This window comes from Amphiura filiformis, chromosome 14, assembly GCF_039555335.1.
Source record: "Amphiura filiformis chromosome 14, Afil_fr2py, whole genome shotgun sequence".
In the NCBI taxonomy this organism is placed as follows: domain Eukaryota; kingdom Metazoa; phylum Echinodermata; class Ophiuroidea; order Amphilepidida; family Amphiuridae; genus Amphiura; species Amphiura filiformis.
Window position 1 is genome coordinate 8718818 of NC_092641.1, and position 20021 is coordinate 8738838.

General features: G+C 38.6%; 2 protein-coding genes across 2 annotated transcripts; both read left to right on the top strand.

Annotated features, from left to right (window-relative positions):
* The first annotated feature begins 394 nt into the window (after positions 1-394).
* LOC140169653 (uncharacterized) lies at positions 395-6709 on the top strand. The gene is made up of 3 exons (XM_072192939.1): positions 395-770; positions 1687-1854; positions 4672-6709. The coding sequence occupies exons 1-3, from the start codon at positions 503-505 to the stop codon at positions 5541-5543; spliced, it is 1308 nt and encodes a 435-aa protein (XP_072049040.1). The 5' UTR covers positions 395-502; the 3' UTR covers positions 5544-6709.
* Positions 6710-13913: 7204 nt separating this feature from the next.
* On the top strand, positions 13914-19694 carry LOC140169654 (uncharacterized). The gene is made up of 3 exons (XM_072192940.1): positions 13914-14382; positions 16140-16307; positions 17432-19694. The coding sequence occupies exons 1-3, from the start codon at positions 14115-14117 to the stop codon at positions 18400-18402; spliced, it is 1407 nt and encodes a 468-aa protein (XP_072049041.1). The 5' UTR covers positions 13914-14114; the 3' UTR covers positions 18403-19694.
* The last annotated feature ends 327 nt before the right edge of the window (positions 19695-20021 follow it).

Consider the following 20021-nt stretch of genomic DNA (forward strand, 5'->3'; position numbering starts at 1 on the left):
GTTTTGAGATGCTGTGACAAGTATGGTTACCACTTTAGTATGCGAGTGAACCCCCCGGGGATCAAATCAAAGTAGGCATAGTTTTAAAGTTCACGCTTCCTAGATAATATGCGTTTTAAGGGACCGTTCAATATTTACGTCAGGGGGAGCCTGCAGGAGTTTTGACAACAAAATCCACAACAAATTTCGCGTTTCCCCCTCGCGTCCGCTCAAAATTATGGATTCCAATTATGGATTTCAAAATATGTGGATTCGAGTACAAAATTCAGGAGCTATACCTCAGGCCTCACGACTCCCTCCCAATCGGATTCCCCTTAAAACTCCCGCTCAACCTGGAGTAAATATTGAACGGGCCCTAAAGTAATATACTCTCAGAAAAAAGTTTTCTGACAGCTCTTTGATAAGGTGCAAACAGGACCGTGCAACTTTCATCCGTTGCGCTTGCATTGACAATAGGTTTTTAAGGATTTGTCGACGATAGGCCTATTCACTATTCATCATCATGGCACTGAGTGACATTATATTGCGGCGGATATCTTCTAACTTGGGTTCGGAATGGGAGAAACTTGCAAGTTTTTTAGGATTCAACCAAGCTAAAGTAGAACAATTTATGATGGAGACAGCAGTAAGAGGCATTGAGAATGCTATGTTTGATATGTTAGTAGCATGGAGGGAAGATCAGCCTACCCGGACTACTAATTATCGAAAGGAACTCAAGACTGCATTGGAGAAATGTGGCAGATGTGATCTTGTTGATATCATTCAGGAAGGTAAAGTGGGCTTTTTAACAAAGGTGATACATAAATAGATCGGTAATAATACCGGTCTATAAGCATGCAGTCAAATTAGCTCAATCGATATTAAAGGCGTTCAACTATACACCTATCCGACTTCGCCATTACTGCGGTGTCCCAGATGTATAACTGCGGTGTCCCGAGGTCGGGGGCTCCATCCATTATTTATTGTGTGCTATACAGAATTGTACCCGGGAATTATACACAGCAGTGAGATTCAATACACAATCATGAGTATTGAATTACGAATTAAATCTCCCGCTCTGGTACATCTGTGTTGCCGTCAATAGAGGGCCAGATACAGTAAACGCTTCTCGGATTGGTGTAGGCTATATATAGTTTGCGGGTTCGAACCCAGGCGGTAGTTTACTAGGTTAGTACGCGCTCATTGAAAAAATTGAGTTTTCCCTGGACAAGGAACTTACTGCCATTATTGTCTCGTTCGAAACTCAGGAACTGCTGGCTGCGAAGTTCAATGGTGGAACGTCTAGGGTATGCGCTTCTAAGCAGCAAAGTCCCTGAGTTGTTGTTAAACATAAAATGGTTTATGGGATGATGACGTGGGTCGTAGTGGTCAGCGACATGCAAAGTGTGCTGAGGCTTGTGGATGAACGTCTAGGCGTTGTTCCTGTGTGTAGCACAATATCATTGCGTTTTTTTCTTCTTCTAATCTTTGTCTTCTTTTTATTAGTGGCATTTATAAACTAGGTGTTTTTCCATTTTAGGCCCTAATTTGTTGAGCAACAATATATTTTGTGTTTTACCATATTAACGACGGGGCACTCATGTGGAACTTTTACAAAATGAACCGATTTGAACGTTATATCGATTATACTAGTAACTGAAATTTCAAAATGCTGCAAATTTCAATTACGTTTACTTTGTTTTGTAGAATCTCCAAAAGAACAGCTGGATGCAATTTATTCTTCATTGGTTTGCAAGCTGGACACCAAACCTGAGCTATTTGAGGATGCCATCAGTGCCTTCTATACTAGTTATGTATCCATAACATCTGATTCCGGCATAGCGGCAGCACTGATCAATTTTGGACAATCAGCTAGTAAGTTGTTTTGTTTTTTTGTTTTTTTTAGAGGCTGGCCCACTCCACCCTCCCTAAAATGTAAATGTGAAGTGTTGACAATTCCAAACCAAACAATCAATATTTCATTTTGGAGGCCAATTTAGTAATTTGCTGATCTGAGGATCGTAAAAAGCATCAAAATTCAGATTTTGGCACCTGTGTTAATAGATGTATTACCTGAAAGCCTGTTTCAAAGACAAAATAAGACATTTTACCTAAATCTGCAATTACATGTATTTCAATGGGGCTTCAACTTTGCCTGTTTCCATTTTTTGTTTTGTTTTGTTTTTGTTGTTTTTGCCCAAATGTTTCTTTTCAGAAATACCTAATGACAATTTTAATGACTTATCATTCACTTTTAACTGATTCATACAGAATTTGTTTTTATATACTTTCGCTTGGATCACTGAATGGGATTTTAACCAGTTTTTTTACAACGGTACAATCGGACTTTTTCTACCCCTCTTCCCAATCGGAAGGACTTTCGTTTATAGGACGTCATTGAACTTTGGTTTGTTCAATTATAGGCCTATACATGTATTTAAAGAACTGATGTTGTCTGTTGACTGTGCATTTTGTACATTTTGAACAATTTTAAAGAAAAATTAAAACGTTTAACATAATCTAGTGACGAATCAGACTTGCAACCATCCCATCTGACTGTTTCCTTTTATAAGCAACAGGAGTCGGATGAATTGGTCAAAATTGTTGTTGAGTGTGTAGGCCCCTCTTGATTAGAATGCCAAATGGAACCATGCACCTAGTAATCTTGTCAGGAATAATAGACAAAGGGATAGGCATCCTAGTCTGCTGCCCTCTTTCGAAATATGTATCCTAGGTCTCACAATAGGCGGATTAGCGGCCATTTTGTCTTCGACATCACGTGTCCTTATATTTTAGTACACAAATATATAAGTTAACAGGTTTACTATTTTAAAATTATATTTTGAGTATACAATATATTCTGTGAGTAAATAGATCAAATGACGATGATTGCTTAGGTATTATATGCTTGATAGAATTAAACTGTTTGACCAGCTAGTATTCTCCTCCGCCGTCAGTGTGATTCCAGTCACTCCACGTACCGTGTTGCGAAGGTGGAGGAGTCTAAAGCTGTATTGACGAACACGCATGCGTTAAAAATATGTAGCCTAGGTCGAACAATAGCGTGACGTAGTTTCCGGCATTGTTCCTATGCACTTTCACCCTCCTGATCTTGTCAGCTTCACGGTCAATGACTTTAGAGTCCTCCCAAGCCCAATTGATTTGTAGAGGCCATATGATCGGTGATGGCAGATTTGTGAATGCCTGTGACAGAAGATTTGCGATTTGCCAGAGCAGCGTAAATGGGCTAGTTTCAAAATGTTTACACCTCTTTTTGGCGATAAGCCGAATGCCAAAGGGGCGGCCAGTTTCGTCAATGTTGAGTCCATGTAGGGACTAAAACCCCTGACTAAAACAATCACCGCAGAGGATCTTGGCCTCCGCTTTTTGTTGAGGAAGAAGCTTGTCCTTTGGGTAAACACGCATACTGCGGATCATGCAAACGCACACAACATCTTTGACATACTCGATCACGCCTTCAACATCGTTTCCTGTTGCCTGTAAAAGGAAACAGTCAGATGTGATGAGTTGCCATTAATTCTGATGAAACTACTAAATCCATGACTTAGAGTCCTCCAATTGATAAAGTGATTGGTAGATGTCACATGATCGGTGATGACAGATTTATGAATGCCTGTGACAGAAGATTTGCAATTTGCCAGCGTAAATGGTCTAGTTTCAAATGTTTACACCTCTTTTTCGTGATAAGCCGAATGCCAGTTTCGCCAAAGTCGAGTCTATGTAGGAACTAAAACAATCACCTCAGAGGATCTTGTATGGCCCCCGCTTTTTGTTGAGAGAGAGGTTTGTCCTTTGGGTAAACACTCGTAAACACACACCCTGCGGATCATAATTATAAACGCACGCAAGAACATCTTTGACTACTCCATCACGCCTTCAACAGCGTTTCCTGTTACCTGTAAAAGGAAACAGTCAGATGTGATGGGTTGCAATTCTGATAAAACTACTAGATCAATGACTTTAGAGTCACTAAAGTGCGTATTCCATCATAGTTGGTCCTCCCAATTGATAAAATGATTTGTAGAGGTCACATATGATCGGTGATGGTAGATTTGTAAATATCTGTGACAGACAGAAGATTTGCGATAAGCCAGCGTAAATGGTCTAATTTCAAATGTTTACACCTCTTTTGGTGATCTTTAAGCCGAATGCCAAAAGGGACAGCCAGTTTCGCCAATTTCGAGTCTATTATACGTAGGAACTAAAACAATTACCACAGAGGTAATCCGCCCCTGTAGTCCGCTGATGGAGAAGTCTATCCTTTGGGTAAACACGCATACTGCGGATCATATATAAACGCACGCATCAACATCTTTGACATACTTGATCACGCCTACAACAGCGTTTCCTGTTGCCTGTAAAAGGAAACAGTCCGATGTGATGGGTTGGCATTCTGATGAAACCATTAGTGTATAGTGGTGAAACGTCACTAAATTGTGAGTTAAGCATCTTTATTTTTCTTTGGAATTGTTCAAAATAAAATTGAAATTATTAACATTTCGAATGAACTTGTTCACAGATTTCATGTTGCATTACCTTGGAATATGCCTATTAATTTTGTATAACACATTCATAATACTTTTCTTTATAATACTTTTTATTAATATTGTAAGATTTATTGTGGGAAAATTTGAAATTATGAACCTCTTTAATTAACTGGTTAATCTACAGGTAAAGCGGAAAGCAAAGAAATCGACTTGCCAACCAAGAAGTGGAAGCAACACAAAAAAATAGTCAAAAGAAGTTCAGAAGATGATGATGTTTTCTTTTCGGCAATAGGTATAACATTGCATGAATGTGGCGACTTCGCCGTGGTCGATGAGATTGAACACCAAGAGCCTCAAGCAAGTGGCAGAGGGTTTCATCTCAGTACTCAGCCAAGGGTGTATGTGTTTGAGGAAGACGGGTCGCAGCGGTTTGTCTTCAACTCAGTCGGAGCGCATGAGAAGCCTGTCGGAATTTTGAAACTTGGCTGTGATGTAGCGGTTACCAAACAAGGCCATTATGCTGTTACGGATAACACAACGCGAGTTAAACTCTTTGACATTAAAGGTCAAAATGTTGGCAGCTTTTGCATATCGGAAGAAGGCAAACAAGAAAATCGGGCTCGCTGCATCGCGGTAAATTCAAACGGTGAAATCTACATCGGTGACTTCACCGAGCAAGTTATAACGGTACACAATGCGGACGATTTTACCATACTTAGAGAAATATATGTCAGTATAAGGCCGAGCCATATTGCAGTAAACAGCCTCGGTCAGGTTTGTGTAGTTCATACCAACCTTTTCCCACATAATATTCGGCATTGTAGAGTTATCGTTTTCGACGATTCTGGGAATGAGATTGTTAGCATTTCTCCCACTATTCGAGGGCTCGGTGTAGAATTAGGGTTTGGGTTTGGATTCAGATCGGACAATACCGGCGCGGCGGTTCCTCTCGGTGCTGTTTACGACAGGGATGATTCGTTATTACTGGCTGTCTATGATCATTCAATAAAAAATGGGGTCATGTGCATCGATATGATAAGAAGGGTAAATTCGTAGAGTGCATCATCAAAGGAGCCCAAAAACCTCACGGAATCGCGGTAAGAAACGATACTCTTGCAATTGCTAATGACAAGTCAGTCTTGATATATAAATCGAATAGTTAAACTATCTAAAGGTGATGTTATTAATGGGAAATAAAAGCGTGGTAATGCGGCTTTTTGTTTTAAAAACTGAAACCGCATTGGGTCAGATAAGAACAGGAACTTGATAAGCTAGAAAATATACCTCATGTTGATAATTCTATATAATTTTATATATTTTGTTTAGGACTAAGTGTACACAATTATACTAAGTTGATTTAGTACAGTATTATTAGCATGACATGCCATCTGTATTAATTTAAACCTATTATCCCAACACAATACATGTATTAAGACATAACTCAAATTTCCGCTCACAACTTTGACCTTCATCGGGAGACTGGCAAACCCAGTTCGGTTACTGTTCTCGTATCCCGAACTTGAATTTCTCTCTTTAAACGAATTAAAAATCCGTGACATTTATTCTCATCAACTTGCAGTGCATATGTATACCGGTACCACCATGACCTATTACCACCTGGGCTCCCAAATATTAATTTCTCTGTCCGACCCGACATTCATAACTATTACTAGGCAAGCCCTTCATATCGATCCTACTGATTCTCATCATCATCATCAGTCGGCTGCGGAGCAGGCGACTACAAGCTTTCTCCAACTAATGCGATCTTGAGCAAGCGAAACAATTTTGTTTGGTTGCAGCATCCCTTCAGTATCTCCCAGGAGGTGCTGGACATACTGTAAGTACAGTGTGCGCGGCCGTCCCGGTTTCCCCTTCCCATGTGGTGGAATATAAAGCGCATATTCTTTCACAGGCTCGCCATCTTCAAGACGCAGTATATTTCAGTTGATGAATCTTGACTCTGGCAACCAGTGGAGTGGTGTTGGTCAGGTTGTAGATGGTTTCATTTGGAATCCGATCCACACGCTTGATGTTTAACATGACTCTGTAGCAAGATGTTGCAAATGCATTGATCTTGTTTTCCATGTCCTTGTAATTACCCATGACTCGCACCCGTACAGAAAGACAGTAACACACGTTGTCTGAAACAGCTTGATTTTTGTTTCGATTGGCAAGGACGGGCTTCTCCAAAGGCGTTCCAGTTTCCAGAAAGCTGCCCAGGCTAGTGCTTTTCTTCTTTTAGGTCTCCAACACTAGAGCCCATCTTGGAACCCAAATACTTGAAGTCTGTGACATGGTTGATGGTACTACCATAGACTTCAAGTGCTGGTTGGGCGTTACAGTTTGCAGTCATATATTCTGTGCGCTGATGACAAGGCCTAGATCTGCTGCTGCAGTTGCAGTCCTAGTAAGCTGTGACTGGGCCCGGTCTATGGAAGATTCCAGCAGGGCAATATCATCAGCAAAATCCAGGTCATTCAGCATCTTGGCAGGATACCTGCTTGACCGACGTGGGTAGGTAACAATTCCAGCATTAATTCCAGAAGTTGATTTCATCAGAAGGTAGTCTACCGGGATAATGAACAGGAATGGTGCCAACACATCACCCTGAAGCACTCCAGTTGTTACTTGGAAAGGCTCTGAGATACTGCCATCTACCATAACGGCACTATTGGAGTCTTTGTAGAGCACCTGGATGGCATTGACTACAACCTTTGGCATTCCATGATGCCGCAGCACTGAAAACATGACGGACCTGTTGATGGAGTCGAAGGCTTTTTTGAAGTCCACAAAGGTGACTGTTAAGGGAAGTTGGTACTCCTTGAAGCCTTCCATGATCCTCCTCAAAATGTGTATTTGCTGAGCACAGCTGCGACCCGATCTAAAGCCAGCCTGGTTGCTTCTCAGTAAAGGATCAATGTGGGGTCGGATCCTGTTCAGAAGGATCTTGTTGTACACTTTTGCGGCAATGGACATAAGCGAAATACCAAGGTAATTTGTCATGAGAGAGAGGTCACCTTTCTTTGGTAGAGGAATGATTACATTCGTAACCCATTGACGTGGCGGTGTCAGCGTTGAGAATACTTCCATACAGAATTCGAGAATCATATCAATCATGCTATCCCTCCTCCCTGAAGTGCTTCTGCAGTTATAGCACAGTCCAATCCTGCTGCCTTGTTGGTCTTCATGGCTGCTATTGCTTTGACTACTTCTTCACGAGTTGAGGGCTCAGTGATAATAGGAAGATCTTCAACAGCTGGTGCAGGAAGTTCTGAAGCTGCTGTGCCACTGTCGTTGTTAAGGAGTGAACTAAAATATTCCTTCCATTCCTCAAGCAGTTCATGGTCACTGGTTGGAGCTGATCCATCTCTCTTTTTGACTTTCACCCCTTTCCTTGAGTTCTTCCTAGAAAGCGAGGGTATAATTTTCCAGGTGGTGGTATAATTCCCCATCTCGTCGGCCAGCTTCAGGTCTTCCATCTGCTTATTGAGGGTAGCAAGCTCATCAGATTTATAAGAGTTGTTAAGGCTGGTGTTCAAGTTCCTCCATCTTTCTCTAGATTGACGAGACTTTGAAATGGAGTACCGCTTTTTAGCCTCATCCCTTTCAAGTTTAAGTCTGATGGTTGCATCTGATACCCAACTTGGTAGTCCGCATGGCTCTTGCTTTCCAATAACTTTCTCAGCAACTTCACGGACCGCTGTTTCGAAGGTCTCATACCTATCAGAGATGGGTGTGGTGTCATCCATGCTCAAGACCTGGAATCTGTTTGATAGCTCCAGCTGAAATTCCTCCTTTGTATCAGGATCTTGCAACTTCTTCCAGTTGAATTTTGGTCTCTTGCAAGGTTTTCCTTTGCTAGTTCGCAGACTGGCAGCTAGACGGATGCTCACAATACGATGATCGGAGTCCACTTCTACTGAGTTGTATGCTCGACAGTTGCGGAGAGAATTTACCCACTTGCTGTTTATTAGTATGTGATCTAACTGTGCATGGGTTGATCCAGCTGGATGGGTCCAAGTCCAGAGACGGTTCCTGGGTTGCGGGAATCTCATCTGGGCCGGTCTGAGATTGTACTCCTGGCAGGTGTTGACCAGACGCTCACCATTGTCATTTGATTCTAAACTTGCTAAAAACACAATTAAAACCCAAGGCCCAATGACTTGGAACCAGGCCCGTATCCAGGAGGGGTGGGGGTGCGACGCGGCACACCTTCCCTAAAAAATGCCAAAAAAATGACCCAAAATGTCCCACGCGAGCAAAAAATAGAGGTTTTTATACCAGTTTGGTCCAAAAATGTCCCAATCCGCTCGATCCCCCAGTCCAAAAAGGTCCAAATTTTGAAAAAAAAAGTCCACTTGTTCAAAATCAGCACCCCTAAATAAATCCTGGCTACGGGCCTGCTTGGAACTCATTAAATAAAGCCATTAAAAATTGCCGCTCCCTTGCTGCATTAAAAAAAACCCTTGCTCAATTCAACTCTATTGAGACCATCAACAAGTACGCTCCATTAATTTAAGTCATTATTATTGTTATATTCTTATGTCCCCCCGCACCTTTATTTTTCTTTATACAATCTAGTTCCTAAATCATATTCACCCATAATTAATATTATACACATGGGTACCTATATAGTTTTTCTGTTATCAAATAGTATCTTATTGCTAATATGCTTTCTTTATGAAGCATCTTCCATGGTATAATTATTTAGTGATTGTATATACCTTTGTTTTCCTTTCTGTTTTTGTTTTTCCTTTGGATTTATTGAACTATTATGTAGTTGTATTTATATTAGGCACTATGTGATATTTTTGGTATATTTGTGAATATGTATGTTTGAGATGGAACCAAATAAATGAATCTTCTCCAAATGGTTTAATTGCTTTTTGCAAGGAATCAGGAAACTGGTGGTGGGAAAGTGATTCATGGATGTGACGGGTGGAAGAAGTTACGAGCCTTAGTAGACTATCTCCTTCAAGGTCCTGGGGACTCAGAAGAAAGAAATGTCACGCGCCTACTCAATAAGGCACCGTATGACCTTGAATCGCACCAAAACACTGACTTGTGTATTCATTACGTGTTTCTTGTTTAAATGTCCTTTATGGAGTTACCATGGGACCCAGAATCCCCATTCCTTGCAAGAGATCGGTCATCTTTTACTGCTATTTTCGTCCAATCACCACTTCCGTACAAATTTCTTCCGTAACCATTTTCCTGATACCTTGCAGAAACCAATCAAACCATTTGGCGACCATTCTTAGCGGGGCATCTAGACATTTTGTGGACTACGATCTGTTTTGAAACCATGACATTTATATCTTAGACAAATAATAAGCAGACATTTGTCGAACCCAGTAACGCATGGTTCATTTGGTACTCCCCCACTATGGGTAGGTCACAGTAAGGCTTTGCACTCCCAACCTCTTGACTTGTAATGAGTACCGTGGATTAGCTGCGAAGCTCACCTGATCGGCTAATATCCCGGGGGTTCTTGCCTAGTAGCTAATTTGCAAGGACCGTTGGGTCGGGAACAAAGTTAGATTGATTCCTTCGTCTATGGTTTAATCAAGTGTGCCTAATTATTCAATTAAGTAGGCCTACTTTTACGAGACACAATAAAAACTAATTTGCATTATTCAATAGAGGTGTTTTAGGTGTCATTTAATACACAGAGTGTCCCAGAAAAAAATTACCGGGCGAATGAATTTGAACATCAGTCGAGAAATAGATATCAAAATCGAAACATCTAAATATCAGCGTGTAGCCCATCTTATTCTGCATCTTATACGCCAATTTTACTGGAATCGGTTCCCAGTGGGCACACCTGACGTTGAAATCACGTTGAAATTTCGACGTCGAAATCAATTTCGATATTAAAATCAGGTTGAAATCACGTTGTATTTGCAAATGGACTTCAACCTGATGGAGTTCAACCTGATTTCAACCCGATTTCAACCTGGAGGTTAGTTGAAATCAGGTTAAAATTTCAAAGTTGTATCAACGTTGAAATTTCAACCGGATTTCAACTAACCTCTAGGTTGAAATAAGGTTAGGTTGAAACTTCGACGTTGTATCAACGTTGATTCAACGTCGAAATCCTAACCTGTGCCCACTGGGTTGACTGATCGCGAAGAAATCAGCGATTACATAGCGCATGCGTCAATTCCAAGTTTGAAAGAAAGATCATTCAACACAAGGCACACTGGTGGTTAACTGTCAATGGGGTTCATATTTTGTTCTGTGAAATCCTTTTCGTTCTTTTTAAACAGTCTGTTTCTTGCAAAACATTAAATTAGGTTTTGTTCAAATTTGAAAACCTGTACGATATTGAAAATGAAAGCTTGCATGCATGTAAGATGATGCTCGGTACTTGTAATTATATTTTTTCGTTAATGTTGATATAAATGTTGCATATAGAATATCATTGTTGCATAAAGAATTCCAGCTGGCTTAAAAAAATTCTCACACACATTAATGTTTTTGGAATATTTCTAAGAAACTGTAATGCAAAGTTTAAATCTTTTAAAACTTCAACATTAATGTTGCATGGTATCAAAAATCACACGTAAAGCTGTAAGCACTTGATCATTGTTATTCTTGGCTCAAATGTTCTTTGGAAAGTTAAAATATTATTTGCACAACATAAAGAATCGAAGTTGGAAAGCTTCCAATTACAGAAAGCAAAGTTTTCTCTGACAAACTGTTATTTATCTTCAGTGAAAGCATGAATTACATAACACCGTCCGATTATGAAATAGATAATGTGGACTAAATTAAATGAGATACACAAACTTAAGGAAGCGGTGAGCGAGTATGAAAAAAGCCTGTTGATCAAACGTGGAATGAACTGAATTGATGCACGCATTATGTAATCGTTCATTTCTTCGCGACCAGTCAACTAAATCAAATACAATTTTCGTATGTGATGCACAACAAAATAAGCACAGTAAAGTTAGACGGATATTGGATATTGGATATTGGACATTCAAACTATACAGATTTTTGATATTCACTTTAATCCACCTTAACAGACTCTATACTAACATATGAGTGAAGAATAAATGTTTGAGATAGAGGGCGCTGCACACTTGAAATGATGCAAATTTGTCAATTTTTTTGCTAGTCAGAGCCCTTTGGTAGGACATTACTCTTATCCAATATTGAGCCTATTATAATATTTTTAGCTGAGATATTACCCATGCAAAACCCCAATTGTACATTTTTTGTACATTTTGACCCCCCTGAAAACCAATGTCAGGCATTTTGATCCACCATCAACTTCAGGTATGTTGAAAATATGTCCTTGGACAACATTTCTGAGGGATATTGGCTTTGGGACTCGATCGCGATGGCTTCAACACATCAGTAAGGTTTGCATTCTCCATAGAGTTGTACATAAATCATTATACATGCGAAATCAAAATGTGTACAACTCTATGGAAATGCAAACCTTGGGGTGTTTGTATCCCAAAATATCTCAGCTATCTTCAACATGAAAAAGTTGATGTATTCTAATAGGCTCAATATTGGATAAGAGTAATGTCTCAAAAAACCAAATTGGATAAAATGTCTACCAAAGGCTCTGACTGGCAAAAAATGGACAATAAAATTATTTTTACTTTTGGAGTTTTGACCCCCAAAGTTGGTCCTGGATGGACGAAGTTGCATTTTGAGGGCCCTATATCTTTTAAAGTAAAGGAGTTACAAGTTTTCTGATGCCAGATTTGAATTCTACACAAATAAGTACCCCAGAATACATACAAAGTTGTAAATGGTTCCCTTTATACATTTATGGACCTCCAAACGTTGTATTTCGCGTTGCGACACATTTTTTACGCTGACCCCCCTAAATTTCAAATTGATGCCACGGGAAAATGAAATGGAGTATGAAGCTCAAATTTTCGGAATTTTACTTTCTCATCAATGTCTACCACCACACAGAAAAAGAAAAAAATTTAAGAGGTGCTGCGGTGCACATCCCCGGAGTTGACATGGAAAGGGTAAAGTCGCTGGCACTATTCGCTGTCGAAGTTACGTAATAATCGGATTAACTACCATGGCAATGGATGAATACAATTTTTGAATTAAAACCTGTAAACGAACGAGAATAGCCTGAATTTTTTCTGGGACACCCTGTATATATATATACAGGGTGTCCCAGAAAAAATTACCGAGTAAATAGAATTGAACGTTAGTCGAGAAATAGACATCATCATAATCAAAAAATTTAAAATGTATCGCATAGCTTATTTTAATGTGTATCACATACAAAATTTGTATTTGATTCGGTTGACTGGTTGCGAAGAAATTAACAATTACATAATGCACTCATCAATGCAGTTCATTCCAAGTTTGATCAACAGGCGCTTTTTTCATACTCGCTGCACCGTTCCTAAAGTTTGTGTATCTCATTAAATTTAGTCCACGTTATCTATTTTATAATCCGAGGGTGTTATGTTATTCATGTTTTCATTGAAGATGAATAACAGTTTGTCCGAGAAAATTTTGATTTCTGCAATTGGAAGCTTTACAACTTTAATTCTTAAGGTTGTGCAAAATATGTTATATTTTAACTTTTCAAAGAGCATTTGAGCCAAGAATGACAATGATCAAGTGCTTACAGCTTTACGTGTGATTTTTGATACCATGTAACATTAATGTTGAAGTTTTAAAATATTTTAACTTTGCATTACAAAGTTCCAGCTGGAACTCTTTATGCAATAATTCTTTATGTAACATTTATATCAGCATTAACGATAAATATATTGACAAGTACCGAGCATCATCTTACATGCAAGCTTTCTTTTTCAATATCGTTCAGGTTTTCAAATGTGAGCAAAACCTAATTTAATGTTTTGCAAGAAACAGATTGTTTAAAAAGAACGAAAAAGATTTCATCGAACAAAATATGAAGCCCATTGACAGTTAACCACTAGTGCGCATTGTGTTGAATTATCTTTCTTTAAAACTTGGAATGAAGTGAATTGACGCATGTGTTATGTAATCGCTCATTTCTTCGCAATCAGTCAATCGATTCCAGTAAAATTAGCGTATAAGATACAGAATAAGATGGGCTACACGCTGATGTTTAGATTTTTGGATTCTGATGTCTATTTATCGACTTACCCTCAAATTCATTTGCCCGGTAATTTTTTCTGGGACACCCTATATGGGGTGATATTGGGAAATACATATCGGTTCTCATTTTAGCAATACAGCCCGTGGTTGACTCAATCTTTTATCGGGTTAGTAATCGCGCATGCAAAGACACAAAGTGTCATGAACCCGGAGAATAAACAAAACCAACAAAACGGTATGCCAACAGCGTATTATAAATGGTTCATGTTACCGGCCATGATAAGGTATAAAAGTGTACATTGTATATACCCTGTCATTTTATTTTCTGCAACTTACTTCCTTCTACATTATGAGAGTCATATTTCGAGTGGTATACTGTTATACATGATATAGAAGAAGAATATTATCCGTACAGTATATAAACGAATAGTGTTTCATTTTAGGTTTGGGTCTGAAAAGAGGAAATCGTTCACATATTTAATTAGGCCTCTTATCCCGGCCTCTCGACTTGCGGAAAGACACATTTTATTCTACACTCTACGTACAGTCATGGAATTGAGTGACATTGTATTACGTAGCGTATCTTCTAACTTGGGCTCTGAATGGGAGAAGCTAGCGAGTTTTCTGGGATTTAGTCAAGCTAAAATAGAACAGTTTATGATGGAATCAACAGTACGAGGTATAGAGAATGCTATGTTTATTATGCTAGTAACATGGCGGGAGAAACAGCCTGTTGGGACGACCAATTACCGAAAGGAACTCAAAAATGCTTTGGAGAAATGTGGCAGATGTGATCTTGCCGATATCATTCATGAAGGTAAGAGTAGTTACCATTCTAATAAATGGTTCTCTCTTCTAATTACGATGGATAGGTTTCTTTCGAGTCAAGTACGTTCTCGCACAGACAGGTATGTCCGGAGTTTTTACTCTGATATATCTGGCTATGCATGTCATATCCATTTGTAAATTCATGTTTAATTGTGCTAGTGTGCGATGCGTAATTCTTCTTGCCCCTGTTTGTTGATAATAGAATAACGATCAAGTATCATTAATTTGATCTCGTGCGCTACTTTGTAATGTTTGAATGTTTCCATGTTCCATACCAGTATGATTATATCAGGCTGGAGGGAGGGTAAACGTCATTAATTGATCTCGTACACTGGTATGTAATGTATTGTTTGTACTGTTTACCCTGACTGCTCATATCCATATAAGTACCAGACTTGAGTCCTATTTATCTGGCAGTCTAGCTCAGTGGTAGAGCGCTCACCCGGCGAGCGAGAGGTCTGGGGTTCAAGTCGCCGCACAGGCAGGTATGTTTTTACTCTGGTATATCTGTCTATGCATGTCATGTTTCCATTTGTAAATTCATGTGCTAATATTGAATAACGCATTAGAAAAAGGACAGCTCCCATTCACCCGAATTGGCTACGCCGTATAAACAAATGTATTTAGGTCAAAATATCACAGTTAATATTGCTTTGAATAGGTTATCTTCATAATACACGGAACCCCCCCAAAAAAAAAAAAAAAAACATACTAGATAGTATCGACCATAAGGCATATTCTAGCCAAATTTTGACACCATCTGGCTATTTTCTCTATCAGGTGGTGTATGACGTGCAGTCCCTAAATTCAGTAAATTTTCATCGTCAACCGTGTGATTGAATGGGATTATTTTGAAATTTTAAAACGCTTGAAATATCACAAACAAATAGGCCTATGTTGATAAATAATATAAATACAAGCTAAAACCGTTGGGGTTCGATAATGAACCCCACAAAACTAACTGAGTATATGGAAAATGCCATACGGCCGGGCGGTTTCACGAGTTGCCGGCTCGATCATGTCATCCGCCGCCTGTTCTCTATGTACCTTGCAGCATTCATAAATATTGGTCATAATTTCCATATTTGGAATTTAGCAAATACACAAATATTGGCCTAAACACATATACGCTAGAAATCCCCACACACGGAAAACAGCTAGTTTCTCTTTTGATGTTTACTGAGGTATGGCGAGTGTGGCCTTCAGCACGTAAAATTGGGAAAGTTATTTAGCATAACAAAGTGTTAGATCCCATTACACTGTGGAGCAAGGAAAGTGGTTATTTGCACAGTAATACACTAATAAATCACGGCGAGATGTAAATTGGGTGATGATGTCACAGTTCATTAAAATTTGTCCCTCGGTGTATTGCAACTTAATGCAGTGGGTTAAAAATAAAATATACAATCACAGGATCAGTCCAAAAACTGTAAATGAGTATTTTTAGAAAATGCATGTGGCATAAATAATAAATAGGACCTAAACCAGCTTTAACAAAAAACAACAATAATTTAAAACAACAACATTTGAAACAGCACAAGCAAAAAGAGGCCCGTCGGTGGTCGGCCCAGCGAAGTTCGAAGGGATAGAGCACATGATCCCAACCACCACGAAGGGCTCCTAGCCTAGGATGTCCAAGAGAGGCCTTCTAGGTATGATCATTTGTTAGAGAGATTATTTGGACTTTTTAAATGAGAAAACAAACTATTTGATAAAACCAATGACATTTTGATTTATGTAATGCAGACTCTCCAAGTGCACAACTAGACGCAATTTACTCTTCTTTGACCGGCAAGTTGGAGACCAAACCGGAGTTATTTGAGGACGCCATCAATGCCTTCTATACTGGCTACGTTTCTATGACCAATGACTCTGAAATAGCAGCAGCTCTTATCAATTTTGGCCAATCAATTGGTAAGTGTTAAGGTGTAGAGAAAATGAAGACAACGATGATGATGATGATGATGATGATGATGATGATGATGATCATGATGATGATGAATATAATTTCGAAATGAGATTTCCAAATATGTGGGCAATTCTAAGCAACATCATTCCGCATCGCGAAGTTTGCACATGAATTCTTTTTAATGCAGCAGCCAATTAGGTAGGTGAATAGTATAATGGAAACTATTTTTGGTAAGGGAAAGATTAAGGTGGGACCGTGGGAGAAACTTTTCCAAACGACCCTAATTTGTATATGGAATTGCCCATGTATTTCATTCTGTGAATTTTTCACAACAATCGAATCACAAAGAAACTGGTATTTACTAACCATTAACATTTTCTCAAAAGTAACTCAGATTGGTATAAATGCAATTAATTTTATGCAAGAGCCTTTGATTACAAAATCAGTGAAGCGAATCATACCAAAATATTACTGATTCTAATAATACTTAATTCGTTCTATGAATTTGATACAAAAACTGAATATTTCTTGCTTATTTTAACACATTTTCTCACTGAGTAATCCCCTAAGAAATATGTTTTTCTTCGGGATGATGGTGTTGTTAAGAATCTTTGAATGAGTTAGATTACGTTCCGATTAAATGATAATCAGTCTTTTCAAAACCAGTGAATCGAATCTGATCCAAATTTTACAGAAAGAAACAGTGTAAATGTGGTTTCGAATTATGTAAAAAGAAATAATCAAAAAGTCCTCACGTGCAGTAAACGAAACCCTTTCTCTCTATAAGGTGTGCGCATCGGCATGACGTCTTTAGGATTAAAGGCATTCGGGATTTAACTAAAAGTTAATCAAATAATTATGTCTACTTTGATTTCATTAGCGGCCTTCAAACCATGAATATTATGATGTGAAACGATGACATAACATACCGATAGGAATCGAAAATACGTTATCAGGCCCTTTTAGACTTTATTCTCCCCATCAAATTGATCAAAAGAAATAAAATATAATAATAATAAAAATTAAAAAAATTATGCGACCGGATTTTTACACATGTAGGCATATAAGACATGCTGGTTAATACGTGAAAGTGTTTTTAATACTTGAACATTGAAATTTAATCCTACAGGAAATATCAAGAAAAAGGAAACCAAAGAGGATATCTCGCCTCCAAAAAAGTGGAAACAACAAAAGAAAATATCCAAAAGAAGCGCGGACGATGATGACGTTTTCTCGTCGGCAAAAGTTATAACGTGGCATCAGTCTGGTGATTTCGCGGTGGTCGACGATATAGAACACACGACGCCTCAAGAGAGTGGATATGGGGTTCATCTCTTTACTCGGTCAATGTTTTACGTGTTTGGGGAAGACGGAACACAACGCTTTGTTATCAACACATCCGAAAGTCGTGGAAGCGGTGGTGCCATGGTCGCAAATTTGAAACTTCACTCTGCCGTAGCCGTTACCAAGCAAGGATATTTCGCCGTTACGGATAACACAACACAGGTGAAGCTCTTTGACATTAAAGGTGAAAATGTCGGCAACTTTACAATATCGGAAGACAACAAAGAAGGTGGAGATCGGGCTCGGTGTATCGCGGTAAATTCAAACGGTGAAATCTATGTTGGAGACTTTTCCGAGCAGGTTATATCGGTACACAATGCGGACGACTTCACCAAACTGAGAGAAATATTCATTAGTATCAAGCCATGCTACATCGCGGCAAACAGCCGCGGTCAGGTTTGCGTAGTCAGCTTTACTATTCGTATCCTTCATCAGAATCGCATGATGGTACCGACTGAGTATAGCAAAGTGGCTATCTTCGACGATTCCGGCAATGAGATTTTTACAATTTCTCCCACAATTTGGGGCAAGAATGCGACCCCTCTCGGTGTCATTTACGATGCAGATGATACGTTGCTACTAGCTGTGTTTGATAGATCAATAAATAGAGGGGGTCATGTTCATCGATATGGTAAGAAGGGGCAATTCTTAGAGTGCATCATCAAGGGAACAGAGCAACCCTGTGGAATCGCGTTGAGAAACAATACTCTAGCAATTGCTGATGGGAAATCAGTCCTGATATACAAAGGGGAGTAATAAATCTGTGTTTGTTTCTTGAGGTGGTTTATATTAAACAATTGTAGCCACATAAGCCTTAAACATTGCAGGACCCACAATTTGCCACTATCATGATCAAAATTAAACATAATGCATCAAAATGGCTGAAAACATGTATTACTTGCCTGCGGGAGTACGTGTTCTCAATCCAATCTCCCACATAGGGAGTGTAAATTTTTAAGAGGTTAACTGAATGGGTGATTCCATTTGAAATCTACACCCCCTGTTTGGAAAATTAAGGACTGGTCTCTTTGTGGTATCTATAATACAATTTTCAATTCGGCCTGATTAAAAACATGACTAACATGCCGCTTAAAAGTGTTTTTCAGTGCTTCCCGAATATTGGGGAAAAAACTCCCGATATTTCGGTAGGTTGTAAAGATCACTTTTTATGCATAATATCATGCCTTCATTTTCAAAATGATACTTTTTGTGGCGAAAGTTGGTCGCGTTGCATGAACCGTCGTGACGCCGTACAAAACTGTCAATTTCAACGTCCACCGTGCGTTACTCCCCCGGGTTACTCCGTGCGTTTGTAACAAAGATGTAAATCGCAATCTTTTTATACGGCCGATCTCATACGCATTTCAATGAACATTCTGTACGTATGAACCGCACGTATAAATGAAGTCAAATTCTTACACCTCACTTTACTTTATTATAATGATTTCTTACAAACAAAAGGATAATATTAATAATTAGACTTTCCTTCGTATGTTCAATATCCTTGACTGTCTTAATATTTATTATGTAAAATGGACAATTAATGTTATGCATTTTCTACGTTGTCCGTACGTTCATTTCGTACGTGCAAAAATCTTCAATACTGACTAAATAAGGGACTTTACTTCGTCATAGGAGAGTGACTTTGAATAGATAGACTGGCGTACAATCACGTTTAAAAAACGCAACCGTATACGTACTGTATTGTTATTGGTGTTGCCATACCTGAAATATTGATTTCAAAAACCTTGCGAATATAATAAACCACTATGATTTCCTATATAAACGAAATAAACCAAAGTAGTTTCATTAGGGGTGGAGGGATAAAAATGCTCGATTATGTTTGTAAAAAAAGCATCGATCTGAAGAATGTGTCATTATATGTGATGTGATCAAACAAAATCAGTGGGTACTCGGTAGTCAGAAATGTTGATTTTGAGATATAGCTACCCAGCAAACACAAAAACGTTTTAAAAACGTTTTAAACAAGTTATATTTTGGCTTTTGGTTTACATAAAACGTTTTAATAACATTAAAATGTCGGGTTATATAAAGGTCATGAAAACGTTTTAAAACGTTTTGTATGAAAACACACTACAACAATATTTTTTAAATGTTTTCAAAAATGTTATTGTAAACTATTTTTTCAAACATTTGTTTGCCAAATATTTTTTTAACACTTAAATAACATTATGTTAAAATATTTGCACCCAGCAAACACAGATATGTTCGTAAAATGTTTTTTTCAAAACGTTTTAATAACATTTAAATGTCGGGTTATATAAAGGTAATGAAAACGTTTTTAAAACGTTATTGCAAATATTTTGGGCAAACATTTTTTCGCGAAATATTTGTTCAAACCCAAAATAACATTC

Coding starts and splice junctions, on each gene's coding strand:
- LOC140169653 (XM_072192939.1), top strand. CDS start 503: ATGGCACTGAGTGACATTATATTGCGGCGGATATCTTCTAACTTGGGT. Junction 771..1,686: donor TGTTGATATCATTCAGGAAG/GTAAAGTGGGCT, acceptor TTTGTTTTGTAG/AATCTCCAAAAGAACAGCTG. Junction 1,855..4,671: donor CAATTTTGGACAATCAGCTA/GTAAGTTGTTTT, acceptor GTTAATCTACAG/GTAAAGCGGAAAGCAAAGAA.
- LOC140169654 (XM_072192940.1), top strand. CDS start 14,115: ATGGAATTGAGTGACATTGTATTACGTAGCGTATCTTCTAACTTGGGC. Junction 14,383..16,139: donor TGCCGATATCATTCATGAAG/GTAAGAGTAGTT, acceptor TATGTAATGCAG/ACTCTCCAAGTGCACAACTA. Junction 16,308..17,431: donor CAATTTTGGCCAATCAATTG/GTAAGTGTTAAG, acceptor TTAATCCTACAG/GAAATATCAAGAAAAAGGAA.